Below are 15,927 nucleotides of genomic sequence, written 5' to 3' on the forward strand. Positions count from 1 at the left end.
TTCTCCTCTTTCTTTCTTTCTCTCTTTCTTTCTTTCTTTCTTTTTTCTTTTTCTTTACTTTTCCCCTAGAGAAAACGTATGGGATAGCATTTTGCAAATGAGATGCTTGGAAATGTCTTTCCATTATGGCATTGTTGTTGTCGAAAAGGTTAGATTTGTAGTTGCAGCCCATCGGTATTCTCCTGCGTGCACCCTTCAGGTTGAAACAGAGTTACAAGGCAATCTCCCGCACAGTGTTTTGAAACCATTTGTCCAACAGGTAAAATCGCAAGAGCTTTTGAGCAGCATGAAAGATAGACGGATGTCAGAGGAGATGGAATTTCCCGTAGTTGAACCAAAACAACAAACTATAATTGGTGGACGGACGCGGAAGTGACACAGGGACGCGTGACAACCAAGTACCAGCATAAACGAGATTCTAGAACAACTTCTAGATACTGTATCACCAAATACAAAAATGGGGTTTATACAAAAAAAATGATGTATAGCCAATCAGATTGCTTTCACTGAAACTTATTAATACTTTGGCTCAGTCGGTGGAGCCTGTGCCTCTTGATCTGGGGGTTGTGCGTTTGAGCCCCACGCTGGGCGTAGAGAGGACTTAAAAAAATTACATTAGAAAATAAATACATTAGAGAGGAAAAAAATTAATAGTTTTTATAGACTAAAACCATGTCGGTATTTATTTAATCTTTTTCTTCTATTTTCACATTTTCTCTTATAAGGAGTCTCTATATTAGTTGGGTCATATGTGTAATTTATAGATTCATGTATAGGTATTGAGGGGCGAGTGCTCCTAATTCTTTATTGAGGGGTACACAATCTTAAAAGTCTGAAGAGACCTGCCTTGATGAGGAAGCATGGTTTTCGTCCCTTCTGCTCTCTCCCCTGGCAGGCCCGCCCCATCCCCCAGGGCACGGCCACTCCTGCCCACAGCCCCCCCTTCGCTCCTTGTGTTCTTGGTGGGAAGAATCCTGGGTGCCTGCCTGGGGTCAGTGGGGAGCGCTCTCAGCTGGGGAGGCTCGTGGAAATCTTAGAATGCAGAGGGCTGTCCTGGGCACAAAGATGGATGGGGAAGAGGCGTGAAGCTGAGTGGGACACACAGGGCAGCTAGGGATGAGTCTGTGGGACCAGCCCCACATTCAGCTCATCAGAGAAAGATGGGCGGGGCCGGTGGAGCAGGTGCTGGAAGGGCAGGAAGGCTGAGTCTGCAGGTGGGGACCCGAACCAGGACCAGCTCTCAGGGAGCGCATCTCCCAAAGAGGCTGAGCCCTGATCTCTACCGTCCCTGGGTCAGGGAACTTAGAGGACTGACAAACAGCAAAGTCCTGGTGCCTGGCCTCAAATCACCCAGAGAACTTTCACCCAGGTGAGAAGGTGTAGTATGATAAAAACAAACAAGGAAACAAACATAAAAAGAGAACAAAGCTCAGGTGGAACTAATGTGGACCTTCCCCGGGGGTATGCTGGGGGGCTTCTGAGGAGCCTGAGATCTGGGGCAGGGGCACTGGGGGAGGAGTAAGAGGAGCATTGGGGGTAAAGTAGCGGCCCCACAGGGCTGCTGTGGGGGGGATCAGATATGAAAGAGAAGAGAGAAGATGGAAATGAAGGAACCAGGGGCTCCCCTGTCCCCCTGCGGGGGAAAGACGCGGTCAGACCTTTGAAATTCAGCCACGGACACCTTGCAAACCTGGCCAAAATGCAGCAGAAAAGAGCTGTGGGAAGGAGATCCAGGAAAGGACGACGGCGTGGTTCAAAGCAGTGTCGTTTTCAGGCCGGGAAAGCAAAAAACAAACAGCAAAGAGTGCTGGGACCAAAGTGAAGGAAACGAGGGATGGACACGACACGGAGACAGGACAGGCTGGGGGCCGGCAGGCAGGAAACCCTGGCTGAGGATTCTCTCATGATCTTGGGGTTTCGTTTGCCCATTTGTCTTCTTCCTGGGGTTGTACTTACACGGAGCTTTGTCACTCCTTCCTGGCTCCCCACTCCCCACCATGTGTCCACAAACCACCCTGGGCAAGGTTTTGACCAAGGCAGGCCCTGATGCTGTGACCGCATGGAGTTGACACACACATGGGCTAAGGAGAGGGTCGGCCGGCTTCTGGCGGAATAGCCACGAAACTTGAGGGGGACAGACTTGTGCCTGCTCCTCGCCCCCGAGAGCCCCACGCCCCGTGTCATCTGACCCACTGGAGGGGGGTTCCAGCCGGTCACACTTTTGAAGAACGGGCATGTTTGTCAACGATACATGATGTTTCTAGGAAGCCCTTTTCCACATTTACTTCTTGACAGCAGGAAATCCCATCTATGCGATTACGTGAAAAGAATCATGCCTGGTGGATAGTTCTCACTGTCAAGGGGCTGGGACAGATCGGACCTTCTTTCCAGCGTCTAGAACCGTCCGGGGACGGGATGAGGCAACTCAGGGTCTGGCCCGCCAGGCTGCTGGTTCAGTCTTCTCCTTGCTGCCCGGCCACGTCAGATGTTGGATGGTGACAAGGGAAATGTGCCAAATAGGGAGGCAGATGTCAGAGAGGAAGACAAAGGCAAAGGCCGGGTCAGAGTGCAGATTTCTGATCCCTGATCGTTTTACTGTTTCTAGGTGCTCCCCAACCATTTGGTGTCATTCCAGTCTCTGGCTCTTCTCCTAGAGTTTGTCTCCCAGGCCCCTAGGGCCACTTCACTCCGAGGCTCAGAGAACCAGACAGACCTGGGAACGCTGCCCCCTCCCCATTTCCGGTTGACTCCCCGCTGACCTCAGCAGCATAAGAATCCTGTTCCGGTGCCTCAATCCAGAGTCTCTTCTTTCATTGGCCTATTTGGCTCATTCTTGGTCCTCACAGGCCAACCAAACAGGTAAAAATCTCTGTGTGCACAATTCCGCATCCAGCTGTGCCGTCCATCACCCACTCCAACCCTGTAATTCGGAGCAGGAATTCAGTACAAGTGATGGGAGTGCCAAGAAACCCAGTAGGAACAGTGGAGGTGACCAGAAGTAGGAGCAGCTGGAGGTAAGACCCTTCCCAGGAGAGGGGTGGGGTGGGGACGTTGGTGGGACCAGAGCCCGGGCGGCACCCACGGAAAGCTGGTTGTCAAACTCTTGCTAGAGTCACCTCTGGTCTAGTCTGGGCCAGGAGCCCCACGGCCCACCCAAGGCCCGCCAGGGGCTTAACCCAGGCGGGGATGTTAGACTCACACAGAGTGTGTGCTATGTTGCGCTGACTCCTGGCCTTGCCGGGCATGCTTCTCAGGTCCCCAGGTCCTGTGACGCGGACCGAATGAGGGATGCGTTTATAGCCAGTCACCTCTCCAGGAATGTTCTCTCAACAGGGAGATGTTTTCAGATGGAAAAAAAACGTCCCCGTTGTCCGGCAGTCAGTTTCGCTGGAAACAAAGCTCCACATCCAACCCCCAGGCCTGGAGACCTCCCTGAACTCAAGGGGCTGTGGTGCCACCTCTGACTGGGGCTTGGCCCGGGTCTATTTTCTGACGACGCTGTGCCTTGGCACTGAGGACTCTCCCAGTCCCAGCCAGCCTGTGTTTGGGCAGGAGGAGGCTTCTCCCTGGGTACAAAGGCTCATGGAACCTCAGAGTTGAGAAGTCCCTTCTGAAGCTTCTGGACGCAACCTTCTTGTGAGGTCAGGCCCACAAGCCTGGCAAGCCCTGGGTTCAAATCCTGCCTGTGACTCAGTGTGGAGCATGGAAAGGGGCAGTTTCTTAAAGCCTTGGTTTCCTTCATAGTCAAACAGAGCAGCATTTCTCCCTTCCTCATGGAATTGTTAGGGGGATTGACTGTCGTGATTCATGCTCTCAAAAGATACTCAGTAATCCTCAGCTTGACCTGCTGAGAGTAGCCCACGGGAGCACGTTGCTGTCATGGGCTCTGGCCCTCTGCCCTACTGTGTCCTTCAGCCTGCCAATCCAGGCTCCCCTGACTCAGTTGTCCTTCCAGAAAGCCTTTCTGTCCTCCAGTATGGGATCCCACAACGCTGGTGCTCACCCATCAGACCCAGGCCAGCCCTGGGACAGGACGTCCCCCAGAGCTTGTGTCCTGGACATGGACAGTCCTCAGTGTGGAGACTGGCAGGCTGGAGCCCCCTGTACTGCCACCTGTTTTTAGAACAAATATTGGGGTGCCTTGTGATGGGGCTCTTTCTCCCCAAAGCAGGGAAATGAGCTGCCCCCAGTTCCATCACGCCTGTTCCCCTTTTCCCCAACGAGGAATCATTGGCACATAGCATCTTAGGCCTCCTTGGCTGCTGAGGCCCCAGAGTCTTTTCGAGACTGGAGTTGAGTGTGTTAGGGAGGTCATTTTGTTTTTTGTTTTTTTTTTTTTTTTTAATTTTTTTATTTTTTCAGCATAACAGTATTCATTATTTTTGCACCACACCCAGTGCTCCATGCAATCCGTGCCCTCTACAATACCCACCACCTGGTGCCCCCAACCTCTCACCCCCCACCCCTTCAAAATTCTCAGATCGTTTTTCAGAGTCCATAGTCTCTCATGGTTCACCTCCCCTTTCAATTTCCCTCAACTCCCTTCTCCTCTCCATCTCCCCTTGTCCTCCATGCTATTTGTTATGCTCCACAAATAAGTGAAACCTTATGATATTTGACTCTCTATGCTTGACTTATTTCACTCAGCATAATCTCTTCCAGTCCCGTCCATGTTGCTACAAAACTTGGGTATTCATCCTTTCTTTCTTTTTTTTTTTTTTTTTTACAGCTTTATAAACATATATTTTTATCCCCAGGGGTACAGGTCTGCGAATCGCCAGGTTTACACACTTCACAACACTCACCATAGCACATACCCTCCCCAATATCCATAACCCCACCCCCTCTCCCAACCCCCTCCCCCCATCAACCCTCAGTTTGTTTTGTGTCATTTTGGTTTTTGATGGACCTGTTGGTGGGATGAAGCCTGGGCACTCCCTGCAAGCCAACACGAAGCCTGTGCCCCTGACCATATGGCAGCGCCCAGCCCACGGCAGCCCTGCCCCTACTGCTCAGTGCTCTCCTTTCTCACTGAGTCCCACTCGCTGGTGTCCCACTCGCTCTCTTTTCCTGCAGGGAGAGCCCCAAATATACTCTCTCTGAGGATCTATCTCCTGTGCCTGGTTAGCTTCATCTTCTGGCAGAGAAGACAGGAGTTACTGAGGACGACCTCTATTAGAGCGTCAGATCAAGGGGACTCCCCCTTACCCGACTTTGTGGGAGGAGAGGGGTGTCAGCAGGAAGCACGGCCCCCTCTCTCACACAAGCTTAACTTAACGGATACCAAGGTTGGGGTTGGCAGGGTGTGAGGGGGTCACAGCTAGAGGATCCTGAGGGTGTGGATGAGCTATATCCAGTGCAAAGCCCCTGGTTGAGGCTGTGTCCATCCTACAGCTTCCATGAGCAGCCGATGTGCATTGTAAAGGCCTCTCTTGCTCGCACAGTTCAAGTGGCTCTTGCTGTTGCCACTAAAACTGCATCTGGATGAACACTTGTGTGTAACCCACTGACCGGCACTGTCCTTAGAGGTTCCTCCCTGGGAGGATGGGCTTCAGCCAGGAAGAACAGGGAGCAAGCCGAGAGGAGTGGTCTGGCCTGCGCCCCTCTGCTGGCCTGGAGAAGGGTCTGGTGCTCCAGTTAGAGTCTGAGTGATGGAGCACGGGGGGCTGGAGTGGCTGGAGCGTGTCACCAGACAGGGCATGGATAAGGTGTGTTCCAGGACACAAGGCAGGGAAGCTTCTGGGAGAGGACATATGAGGGGGGCTGTGGGCAGGCTCTTCCATGCTCTATGGTCACTCCCAGTACCCTGACGTCATCACTGCTGGCTTGTCCTCCTCATGATTTCAGGTCTCATCTATAGAACCCTGGATCCCTCTTTTCCAAAGCAATGCTTCTCCTTAATGAAGGCAGCATAGAGGAACCAGCAGCCAGTCCCCCCAAAATATGGGTAAAGTGCGTTCCAGTGTTGGTGTTTATAGGAATCATTCCTAAAAAACAGAAATTTATGGCACAGACATGCTTCTCACTTATATTATGAGAGTCAAATAACTGGAAATGGCTTAGTTGTTCAACGGAGGGGGTTCCTGAGTGCTGTCACTGAGAATACCCAAAGGGACAGCAGCGACAGTGTCTGTCCACTGAGGGGACATAAGGTAGAACAAGAGCACAGCCCCAGAACCTTCCCTGCCCCACTCTGCCACATACATGTGCGCACGCACCCATACACGCAAACACACGCACACACACACACACACACACACACACACACTACACTAGATGCTTACAGGGAAAGGCAGGGAAGAAGGACGCTGAGTGTTGTGGGGGATTATTTCTTGGTAGAAGGAACGTGCCTTGTTTTCTTCATGTTTAAATCACTATTGACTAAATAGACAAAGTCTGGATAAAGCCTAAAGAACTCTTTATGACCTAACGTGTTAGCAAGAAAGGAGAATATTTAAGATATGATTTTAATATTTGATAAGATGCCCATGAGAATAGTTGAAACATAGACTATCCGGGAAAATGAAAGCACGTAAAGTTGTCTCATGGACCCAGACATTTGTCTCGTGGTTTCTGCTTTTCAAGGCATGCTTCTAAAAGGGAAACCTAGCAAGATAATGAAAATAGTTCATATGGGGGCTTCCCGTAATCTTTGTTCTTTCAGGAACATTGCTATGTAATAAAATGTTATTTGAATAAAAAACTTTGAAAAGAGGGGAATCACTCTTATGTTCTGCAGGCAGACATAGAAGGCCATATTGTAGGATTCCAGGCAGAGGAAAATCCAAGTCGAGGTAAAGTGGCAGAGACAGAGAGAAGCGCACTGGTTGCAGGAACTGGGGGAGGGTCTGAGCAGTGAGCGATGAGGAGCACAGGTGTCTCTGGGATGGAAATGTTGTAGAAGGACATGGTTGGGCAACACTCTGGATGGACCTATTGAGACTTCCATATCCCACTGCAAAGGATGCGAGTAAAATTTTATGTAAACTCAAATTCTACTTTATTTACAAATAAAATCTATTAAGTAAGTATAGAGGTGAATAACAAACACAAATATGACAAAGAAGGAAATGACGGGAGAGGGGGAGACATGCTCTGGGGCTACAGCCAGCATGAGCTGCTGCTCAGGGGCGGAGCCTGGTTGCTCCACGGAGGCAGGTGGTGGTTCAGGCTCTTCAGGAACCCCAGGAGCAGGGGCAGGACCCTGCTGGACATCCAGGTCAGGCAAAAGGCCCGATGGCTCTGCCATCGCAGAGAAGTGAACGAGGGCCCTGACGACCATCTGCCCTGGCCTCAACGGAGCAGGTGGGGTCTCTGCTCTTCCTGACCCGTGGTCAGCTGCCTCAGCCGGGATGGCGGGGGCCAGCTCGGGCCCCAGAGATGCAGCGGGTGCCAGAGTGGCTGCTGGGATGAGTTCCTGAGGCACATCATGATCCAGCTCCGGGGCAGGTGCTGTAGCTCCAAGAAGAGAAAGCATCATCAGCTTGATTGACTTCCCTTTTGCCTTTCCCTTTTCCCACCACTCAGCGTGGTCTGTGTTCAAGACCCAGGCCCTGGAAGTTGTCCCCAACGGAAGCCCATGGGGACAGGGATCTGAGAAGACTCACTCCTCTCAGCCCAACCACAATCTCTGGAGGCTTCCTCAGGGTGGCCCACCCTGCCTCTTCTCAGGACCACATCAGTCACCCCCAGTCCTCCTCACCCGCAGCCTCTGGCTCCGTGGCCTCAACGTGTTGCATTTCTGAGAGCAGAAGCTGGGCCCGGCGCTCCAGGTCCGAGCCCGGCACATTGACCTGCAGGTAGGCCAGCAGCACATGCAAGCTGGGAGACTCTGGAGGCTGCACAAAATCCCCTGGATACTTTTCCACCCATGTGTTCAGGATGGCATAGATGGCCCTGGGGACAGACATGGAGGCAGAGAAGTCAGAGGACAGGGCACGCACCCAAACCAATATCCCAGGGATCCCCTGTGGGAACCTGGGCCCCTGGGCTTCGAGCTCCTGTCCGAGACCAGTCGGACTCCTTATCTACCTGCGACCTGGGAGTCCCGCACCATATAGGCCTGCTCCCAGATGGCAGGCTGGCCAAAAGCCGCTAGGAGTGGGAGTCCTTGATCAATGGGGTGAGCATTTCTGTACTTCTTAGGGGAGCTGGACACACTCCTCAGTCTGTCTCCTTGCCCACTTGCCATTTGAATTCAACTGCATGTGCCCAGGGAGGGGTGGTATCTGGCCTCTTAATTTACCCTCACTGCACTCACCTCTGCTCCGTGAAGATCCAACCGAGGAGGGAATAAAGGGACTCTGTCTCTAGCCAGGCCTTCCCAGGACCCTCCCCATACCTCCAAAGTTACCTCCTCTGTCCATTCACTAGGTGCCATGAGTGGGTCTGCTTCCTCTGACACTGCCCTCCCACAGGGTGTGGTATGTGTGCTCCCTGAGCTCTCACTGAGTCACCAGTCTCCCTGAGGCCCCTCTGAGCACCCAGCCTGTAGGTGCCAATAGACTGCTGAGTGATGGTTCCTAAATCCTCTGTTCTGGGTCCCAGAATTGGGGCAGAGAGAGGGCTGGGAGGGGGCAGGGATGGAGCATGACCCTCTTAGGGGTTGAAGCTCTCCTCCATTCCCCTCTGATCTCCCACAGTGCTCACACACCAACCCCATCCCCCCAGGCCACCTTCCCAGTTTCCAGGAGAAGCTCTCAGACCTTTACCCTAAAGCAGGAATAACAGAGGTGTGCGTGAAGGTCCAGCAGCCCCTCGAGCTCACAGTACCCTCACTACCCTGGTGGAGAGGGAAGGCCCTCCTGGAGCAGTCCAAGTTACTCACGTGTTGCACTGCTCCTGGGTTCCGCCGACCTCGTCATAGGTGGAGTAAACACATCCGAATCTAGAGGAGGCCAGTGGACATCACATGAGTGGTCTGTGGATGTGGCTCTACTCGTCTGACCCCCGCCTAGCCTGCAGCCCTGGGTGCTGTCTGTTCTGTGCAGGGATCACATTCAGCTCCTAGTTAATCGCCTCCACTGACTGGGGCTTCCTGAATGCTTGCTGAATGAAAGGCCCCAACCAGCCCATCACAGACATCTGAGTGGGCCTGGTCCCTGCTCACCCCCAGGGATGCCTGCTCTGCATTCACCCAGACACAGAGCCCAGAAGGAGTCTCTGATCTCCCTTTCAATGGCAAAGGAGCCCAGCTCAAGACCGTAGTGAGAGTGCGGGATGAGGCAGAAGCTTCATCATGAGGGGTTCGGGAATGTAAAAAGAGCATGTCCACCGGCCCTCCAGCAGACTTTTCCACTGGTGCAGGCGCCCAGGTGTCCTTTCCCTACAAGACCCCACTGAGTCCCTATAATGCCTCTGCCCCAGTTAGGAGCAAAGGGAAGCTTGGGGACATGCCAAAGTCTCACAACCAGGCAGTGGCCAAATCACACGGAGCAGTTAGGGGCAGGGGAGGGTGCTCACCTTGCAAATAGGAGGTCCAGCACCTCCTGGGTGGTGGCAAAGGCGCGGTATGTGTCCAGAAAGATGTGGACATAGCGTAGATCTTGTCTTATGACGGCAGGCACCAGGTGATCTATTGTGGCCTGTAGCTTGTTGGCCCGGTTGGCCAACAGCACCGAGGTCCTCCTCCTCTTCCTGGTTGAACCATTTTTCCCCTGAGGTGAATCAGAGGAGACATGAGTCAGTGCTGTGGCCACCAGGAGGGGTGGGGCTTGGAGGGCTGAACGAGCCCCCAGATCTCAGTGTTTTATGCAAGAGGTGGGACAAGAGAGCCTAGAGTCGGAAAAAGAATCAGGTGACTCAGTGTTTCATTGGGTTAAGCCTAAGGCTCTTGGTTTTGCTTCAGGTCATGGTCTAGGTGTCCTGAGACTGCTCCTCCTAGGGCTGTGTCCATAAGGCAGTGTCTGCTTGAGGATTCTGTCTCTCCCTCTGCTTCTCCCCACTCTGCCCATGCCTCTCTCTCAAATCCATCCATCAACCAATTAATTCAGAAACCTTTAAGGAAAAGAGAAAATGTTCTTGCTATCCATACAAAGAATGGAAAGAAATGATGTCTGTATTTGCTAATATCTCAGGTCCCTTCGTGAGTGGAGTATTGTTAGCACCTCCCTGAATGAGTGGCATGGATCCTTGATTTCTGATAACATAACCCATTCTTTTTATCTTTTCTAAAGACTTTTTATTTATTTGACAGCGAGAGAGGTCACAAGTAGGCAGAGAGGCAGCCAGGCAGAGAGGGGGAAGCAGGCTCCCCGCTGAGCAGAGACCCCCCCCCAACTTGGGCTTTGATCCCATGACCCTCAGATCATGACCAGAGCTGCATGCAGAGGCTTAACCCACTGAGCCACCCTGGCACCCAACATATTCCATTCTTGAGACAAGAACACAGAGATGTTTTAGGTGAGAGGGCTTAGGACAGGAGGGCACGTAGGCTGTAGGATGCAGCACTGTGCATTGGCCACAGAAGGGGATTACATCCAGTCCTGCACCAGTGAAGGGCTCCATGGCTGGATAAGTGACTGGCCTTCTGGACTGCTGTGCTGTGCAGTGCAGTGCAGTGCAGTGAGGCCTCTGTTCCTGACCCTGGGGGGTTTCCCAAAGTTGTGTTCCATCAAAACTAAAGGGCAGAGCTAGAGACAGAGTACCATGGGCCCTATGTCCCTTTGGAAAAAAGTCTCCCAACTCACTCTTGCAAATGATCATTTGCAAGACTTGCAGAACCTGAGGAAGGACTGTTGGGCCAATGGGGACACCTGGGATCACGAGTTAGGAAAATGCCTAGCACAGGGCAAAAGGATTCTAGATAAGCGGGATGAGACGGGCTTTAAAGTCTCTTTAATGACATTCCTATAAGTATGTGGACAACGACTCTGCTTCTGTCCAAGGCGTGGGCAGGACCATGAGGGCAAGTTTGGGAAGAGATGGGATGCAGATTCATGGGCGTACAGGACTCTAGGAGGCCAGGCTGGCTTCTAGGAAGTGGGGCCCTTGGTGCTTCATCGGCGCCCCGGAAGTCGGGTCTCCCCAGCACCTGCACTCACCCTGAGCCAGCGCCAGACTCTATTGGCCTTGTGGGGCTTCTTGTCCTTAGAGGAAGGAGAGCAGGGGGTGTCGACATTCAGCTCCTGCACCATCTCCTCTGGAGCGTTCTGTAAAGACAGTGCCCGGCAGCCAGGCAGGAGGCCTTAGAGCCCTGCCTAAGTCTGGAGGCCTTTGCTGGTCTTCAGACCCAGGGCGCTCCATTCCGGACACACCACAGCCCAGTGTGCAGACCCCTCCCCCAAGGAGAGAAACGGGGCCCAGCTTCAGGACCTTGGATGTGCTCTGGCACAGCGAAGAGGCACCTCAGGAATCCCCTGTTCACCCGGCCCACCATGACATTGGTGTGAACAAGAAGGGATCACCAGGGTATCCACTGTGCTCACCCTCCTCCAGCCCATGGTCAGGAACCCCCACATATCCCTCCTCCCCTCAAACCCAGAGGAAGGGATGGGGCTTCCCTAGGACGGTTCAGAGGGGTGGGCATCGCCTAGTCTGCTCAGTAGTAAGTACCTTATGGCATCTCCCTCGAAATGCCCTGGGAGGGCATTGGGGGCAAGGTTTGAGCCAATGTCTGCAGCATGGGAACAAGCCATTTTCCTGGGGTTTCTGGTACCCAGAGCCCCAGGAAGCAGGCAGACAACAGGAAAACATCTTTCTGTGTCCGATGTCCTGAGCCAAGTAACCCTGTACCGGACTAGAATGTGGGTGCCTGGTTACAGGGGTTCCAAGTTCTGGGGGTTGGTCAAGGAAGTGACATCACTTCCTGAGATCCCCTACCGGGGTCCACTCCTGGTTGGACCCCTACCCAAACAGTGCTCCGGTCTGCCATCTCCTCATCCCCCTTCTGCATGCAAGGCCACATCTTATCTGTACACAGTGAGCCCAACACACCCCTCTCCACAGGCCCCCAGGGAAGGTCTGGGAGCAGCCAGGGCCCCAGCTTGCAGACACACCTGGTTTGAGACACAAGTCTGTATTCTTACCTGGTTTTGACCCTAGATAAGCTATTGTGCCTGACAGGGATGGTCTTCTCTGCAAAATAACGGATGCTTCCGGCATGTCTTTCTATCAGATGTCCACAGGCATAGGATGGATAATAGCTATGATGTTAGAGGAGAGGTGTCACATGTAGGAAATACCTCCCACCAAATTTCCTCCCTCCTATCACCTTCCTGGAATCTGCTACTAATCAGATCCCACCCCACAGTCCCTACTGGGGTGTGTGTGTTTGTGTGCACAAGCACGCTCGCTCCTGTGTGCACACATGTGTTCATCAGTGCTCACATTCTGGGGTCCCAGTAGACGACAGCCCCACCCACAGAGGGCTGCGTAATAGCTTCCCAAGATCTTAGGCTTTGAATTTTCAATGCAAACCCTAAAGTAGGGACTGGAGTCTTGGCCCTTGATGGTCAGAATGTACCCTTACCCCTAGACACCGCCTGTCTTGGGATGCAGGCCATTCCCTCCTTTCCAAAGGGTGTGATGTAGATAGGGGTCCATCCAGTGGGTCGCCATGACCCGGGGTCCTCCTCAGACAAGAACATGGGGAGATGTCTCCTATCTAGGATATCATTGATCACCCTCAGCCCGTTAACATTTCCAGGTCGACAGCCACTTCCTTCCAGACAACCTTTTCCAGGGCCCCCAGTGAATGGCTAGGTGCGTGCAGGACCCCAACTTTGAGGACACTCAAAGAGCCGGGTTCATGCCTGCTGAGCCTCCCTACCCGTCTGATTCTGGGCAAGGCCCGGACCCTGCAGGGATCTTCACAGTCTCCCCTCATGGGATCCATTGATTCCCCAACTCCTCTGTATACATGCTTGTGTGACCCCCTCCCCTGAGTGTGGTCTGCACTTCGTGATTGACTTCCATGTCACAGAACGTGGCAACATGACCCCAAGGCCCTTCTGAGCTTTAGTTCTTAAAGCTCAGTGCCCAGCCCCATGTTGACTCTGACCCATGTTCACTCTCAGATCCTCACACGGGAGCACAAGCTCCTAGGTTGAACCATGACACAGACATACGCACATGGCGCAGTCCTGTGACTCCACAGCAGACAGAAGAACTCAGGTCTTTGAGATGGGCTGTATCTGGCCCATGCCCCTAAGTGAGCTCAGGTTCTCTGCTTCACTGAGAAAACCCCAACAGCCCCACGGGTGTTGTCAGAAGTCCCAACGTAAGGAGAGACTCTGGAAGGTGCTCTAGCTGAGCACCGCTGGATTCTGATCCCCTGAGACTACGAGGCAGTGTTTGTGGGTTCAGCCACTGAGTGTGGGGAAGTGCGGTCACAGAGCCCTGGGAGAAGGGCACTGATACTGTCCATCTCCCCGGGCTCTGGCCCTCCTCCCCTCCCTCTCTGCTCCTTCCTCAGTTTCCTCTGGCCACCCTGGCCCCCTTTCTAACTTCCAATCCTCTGCTCCTTGGTGCCCTCTGCCAGGCAGAATGCACTCGCATTTGTGCAGGCCTGGGTCCTTCTTTTCCTCCCGCAGGAATTCTCAATGTCATCTCAGCACAGCCTTGTCATACCCCTCACCTGGTGGAGTTCTGGCCTTAGTTCTAGTCCCTTGCTCTTCTGCTGTGGAGCAATCGCTCTTTCCATTCACATTTTGGTTTCTCATTTGTCCATCTTGTCCTCTAGACCCTGAGCTCTTTTAAGGAGAACCCGCTGGGCTGATAAGCACTGGCACCATCTGAGTGTGCAGTGCCCAGTGGCTGAATGAACGGGAGACAGGATCCATCCCAGCACAGACCAGCTCCGTTGTTTGAGCCTCACTGATTTTAGTCCTGTGTAAGCCTTTTGTTTTTTTTTTTAAGTTAACTGTGCCTGATGTGGGCCTCGAACTCATAACCCTGAGATCAAGGATCCTAGTGCCTGAGGAAGCCAGGTGCCTCTTTGGTCCTTTTTATTTTTATTTTTTTTTTATTTTTTTTTTCCCCGCCCTCTTTGGTCCTTTTTAAAGGCTTTAGGCTGATCACTATTGAAGTGAACTTGGTGATTGCAACATGTTGTACGGAGGTATATTACATTATGCAAATGACCAAGTAACTCCCCCATTTTTGGTAGCATGTCATCACAGAGGTCCCCCCATGATAGGGTGAGTGGCTCTTCAGATTGGAGACTGAAATCCTTTATGTGGTCTTTCAGGAGCCAGAGTCCCTCCAACATCGGCCTTCTCCCTCCCTGGGATGTCATGCACCTCTGATGCCATCAGCACAAGAGGAAAGATGACAAGGAAATACACACATGAGGGTGTTTCTAGCCAGGTCTTGAAGGCCTCAGTGTACACTCTGACGCTCAATGTTTTATGTATTATTTTAGGATTTTATTTTTTTATCAGAGGGAGAAGAGAACAAGCAGGAGGGGAGGGGGCAAGGGACGAGAACCAGAGAGATGCTGAGCTGAGGAGGACGGGGGTGGCTGATACAGACCTGTGCAGTGAACAGTAGAGACCACACAAAGCAAGTCTCCATCAACTGGTAGGCCGGGAGTAAGGAGTAGCCTCAGATCCCTGTGCCCATGACCTGCCATCAGGGGAGACCCTCTAGGGAATGCTTCCTGGACTCTGAGAACATTGAACGGTGGGAAATTTTATTTGATTAAGGAGGGACGTGAAAAGTCAATCATGGGGATGATACTTTCTCTTCTTGGACCAACATCCCCAGCCCCAGAAGAAGATGCTGAACCATGTCAAGAGGTACCTCCAGCTCCCACTGTGGTGCCTGCGGCAGCTTCAGAGCCGGAGGGGCCTGGGTGGGAACCAGTTGTGCGGGTGATTCGGCTTGGATACAGCCGAGGGGAGGCATCTACCTGAAGGAGCCTACTGCGAAGTTTCCATTGACAACCAGGTGCATGATTGAAACACTTTGGGGTCTACCCCTGTTGGGGATATTCCTGGCTTAAAAGTGTTCAAGGTGGTGAAGTGGGGTGATATCCCAGGTGTGAGAGCATGATCTCAGGATCCCGGGGGTCCCCAGAAGACCAGCTGGGGCCCGAATGCCTCAGAGTTCCCAGACATCAGGGAAAATGGCTGAAAACGACGAAGCTAGGTCCTGGGTTTCTGCTCTGGGAAGCAAGCTGGGCCCAGACACCACGTTATTTCATCCACAAAGTCTCACACATTTCGCTATACTGGTTGCAAGAGCAGCCCGGGGACTCCCCAGCTGCCCGGCATCTACTCCGTACCCCTCGGCCTCTGGTCTTCGCAGCCCTACCCCACAGCAGAATCCATCCTCTTAAAAGTCAGCCATGGCACAACCCAGGGGTGTTCCTCAATTCTCATCCTCGGCTTTTCCGAGGCTCTTACATCACTGAGCGCTGCCCAATCCCACGTGCCAGGGGCTGTTAGGTGTGTGGGTGGCTGCAGGTGCCAGAGCCTGCAGGAATTTGAAGCTGCGGGGGCGGGGGGGCTCAGCCCACGAGGGCTGCTGTGGAGGCGGGGTGGTGGTGGTGGGCAGCATCAGGAAGGCAAGTGCCGTGGAGGGGTAGAGGGGGGCAGGCGGGGTCAGGAGTGGTGGTTGTGGGGAGGTGAGATCTTGGATGAGCAGGACTGGGGAGCTCTGCGGCAGCTGGCATTTGGGCTGGGCTCAGAAGGATTAGCAGAGCCACCAGGCTGGGACCCAGCATTCCTAGAGGGGTGGGACAGCATGCTCAGAGGCCTGGCCTTGGGAAAGCTTCGGACCCTGTCTGGGGAAAGGGAGTCACGTAGGTGATTCAGGCGCATGACAGAATCTGCAGGTGAGGGGACCATGCTTTTGCCAAAGCACTTGCAATACGGAGGGCCGACAGAAGTTGGAGTTGAGAGGAAGCTCCGAAAGCAGACGAGTCGCTCACTCCCAGCGACTCTCGGTCCCTCCTCGAGATGCGGCTGTGGCATCTCCGTGTCT

The 15,927-nt window shown here is 53.1% G+C and overlaps 2 protein-coding genes and 1 long non-coding RNA gene across 3 annotated transcripts in view; 1 reads left to right on the forward strand and 2 right to left on the reverse strand.

The window, feature by feature from the left end:
• Positions 1-7,020: 7,020 nt before the first annotated feature.
• On the reverse strand, positions 7,021-11,993 carry LOC125096226 (ral guanine nucleotide dissociation stimulator-like). Its single transcript, XM_047723004.1, is given in 7 exon segments — positions 7,021-7,089; positions 7,091-7,452; positions 7,703-7,896; positions 8,828-8,887; positions 9,463-9,656; positions 11,043-11,150; positions 11,554-11,993. Coding segments are annotated over 7 exon segments (1,128 nt in total). The 5' UTR covers positions 11,695-11,993.
• LOC125096230 (uncharacterized) lies at positions 8,539-14,316 on the forward strand. The gene is made up of 3 exons (XR_007126101.1): positions 8,539-8,732; positions 13,682-13,831; positions 14,189-14,316. It is a non-coding gene; the product is annotated as an uncharacterized LOC125096230 (long non-coding RNA).
• Positions 13,151-15,927, reverse strand: part of LNX2 (ligand of numb-protein X 2) — an 89,581-nt gene continuing 86,804 nt past the window's right edge. The window contains exon 9 of the mRNA XM_047722986.1: positions 13,151-13,163. Within this exon, the coding sequence (XP_047578942.1) occupies positions 13,157-13,163 (7 nt within the window). The 3' untranslated portion in view covers positions 13,151-13,156. The remainder of the gene's footprint in view (positions 13,164-15,927) is intronic.

Source organism: Lutra lutra, chromosome 3 (assembly GCF_902655055.1).
Source record: "Lutra lutra chromosome 3, mLutLut1.2, whole genome shotgun sequence".
Lineage (NCBI taxonomy): Eukaryota > Metazoa > Chordata > Mammalia > Carnivora > Mustelidae > Lutra > Lutra lutra.